General features: G+C 41.1%; 1 protein-coding gene across 1 annotated transcript in view; it reads left to right on the plus strand.

Annotated features, from left to right (window-relative positions):
* The first annotated feature begins 345 nt into the window (after positions 1-345).
* The window catches only part of LOC105001078 (endogenous retrovirus group K member 19 Env polyprotein-like), a 6,351-nt gene continuing 4,539 nt past the window's right edge, over positions 346-2,157 (plus strand). Inside the window, exon 1 of the mRNA XM_010857197.1 lies at positions 346-2,006. Coding sequence (XP_010855499.1) covers positions 346-2,006 — 1,661 coding nt within the window. The remainder of the gene's footprint in view (positions 2,007-2,157) is intronic.

Here is a 2,157-nt window from a genome sequence, read left to right on the forward strand (position 1 = left end):
TTTGTACGCAATTGTCTATCTCACATAAAACAGGTATCCCTTATAATCCTCAAGGTCAAGGAATTATTGTACGGGCACATCAAACTCTCAAACATCAATTGCAAAAACTAAAGAAGGGGGAATTGTATCCCAATACCCCCTCCAACTCTCTAAACCATGCTTTATTTGTCCTAAATTTTTTACAGTTGGATATAAGTGGCCGTTCAGCAGCACAGCGATTTTGGAACTTTGATGCACAAACAATAAGACCTAAAGTCTTTTGGAAAGACCCACTTGTGGGAAAATGGTATGGACCAGATCCAGTACTAATCTGGGGACGAGGGCATGTTTGTGTTTTCCCACAGGATGCCGAAGCGCCGCGCTGGCTGCCGGAAAGGGTGGTACGCACGGCGGAGACAGTCTCTAGCAAACCAGATGAGGAGATTGACAATTCAAGAGCATGATGAATTACCATCTCGGCAACAACTTCAGGCATTGATGCGAGAGGCACAGAATCGTGTTGCGGTGCAGGGCGATCCGATATCGCCTTTAAGCTTCCTGATAACCTTATTAATTATCTTAAATCAGATTAACACTGCACACTCTGAAGAATATTCAAGTGCTTACTGGGCTTATTTTCCCGATCCTCCCCTTCTCCAACCTGTGGGCTGGGAGGGTCGGTCTATTCCCATATACACTAATGATACTGTGGCTTTGGGTGGTTTTTCAGATAAACATATTATTCCTAATCAAGTTAATTTCTCTTATCATGGAGTGTTTGATCGCTTACCTATTTGTCTGTCTAGATATTTTAATTCAACAGGATGTCTTTTTGTTGGGGAGTCCGGATATGCTGATTATGACAATGGTTGGAGCCTGTATATTCCTGGAGTAACGAAAGAGTCTGGAATTCCTCAACGTCGTAATGGAACTGGTCCTTTAGATATTCCTTTCTGCGACTTTGGAACAAGGGGAAGAGTCACTGCTGCACCATGGAAACTGTGTCGAGATGGAACTGCTACGGTTTATAACATATTTGGGACAAATGAGTCATTGTGGGACTGGTCTCCAGACTCGGCCCGAAACCCTGGAGCTCAAGATAATAGGAACTTTGCATCCCGTATTTGGAACTTGGGCGGCTCTAAAGTGTTCCAAACAGAAATCTGGAAACTAGCTGCCGCCCTTGGATGTGATGGTTCCTACCTTCAGGTGGGATCAAAAGTGAGACACGGTCATTTGTGGAATCTCACCATGAGATACCCTCGTGCATGTGTGCCTCACCCTTATGCTTTACTAGTAGGATCTGTAAAAATACAACCTGGGTTACAAAATTATAATGTAACTTGTAACAATTGTACTTTGACTAACTGTGTTAGGGGAATTACTAATCAAACTAGGGTTCTAGTCTTAAGACAGCCTGCTTTTGTTATGGTTCCTGTAAAGATTAATGGGTCTTGGTATGATGAAAGGGGACTTGAACTTTGGAGAGAAGTAGAGGGTGCTTTAATGCGTTATCGCAGGGAAATAGGGTTAATAATTCTGGGATTTGTAGCTTTGGTAACTCTTATTGCTTCCTCGATTACTGCAGCCCTGTCCTTGGCACAATCAGTGCAAACTGCAACTTTTGTTAATAATCTGGCACAAAATGCATCCGTTGCCCTGGGGACTCAAGAAGATATTGACAAAAAGCTAGAGGATCGATTGAATGCCCTTTATGATGTTGTAAAATATTTAGGTGAAGAGGTTCAAAGTATAAAGTTGAGATTACGAGTACAATGTCATGCTGATTTTCGATGGATCTGTGTTACTCCCAAAAAATATAATGGTAGTATAACTGCTTGGGATAAGGTGAAAGCTCATTTAGAAGGTATTTGGCATAATGAAAATATTTCCTTAGATTTGCTGCATCTACATCAGGAAATAATGAACATTGAAAATGCACCCAGACCTGATTTGGATGTTGCAAAAAGAGCTGAGTCTTTTGTTAAAGAACTTTTTCGACATGTACCTACTGTCAATAGTATTTGGTACTTGGGAGCAGCCATGGGAGGACTATTCTTAATAATTTTAACTGTTTTATTTCTTGCACCTTGTTTAATTAAAAAACTGATTGATGATCTATGGATCATAAAGGCTTCCATCTATGGAAATGGTCTGCGGTTAAAGGAACATAAGCGT

The sequence above is a fragment of the Bison bison genome, unplaced genomic scaffold (genome assembly GCF_000754665.1).
Source record: "Bison bison bison isolate TAMUID 2011002044 unplaced genomic scaffold, Bison_UMD1.0 scf7180017864378, whole genome shotgun sequence".
In the NCBI taxonomy this organism is placed as follows: domain Eukaryota; kingdom Metazoa; phylum Chordata; class Mammalia; order Artiodactyla; family Bovidae; genus Bison; species Bison bison.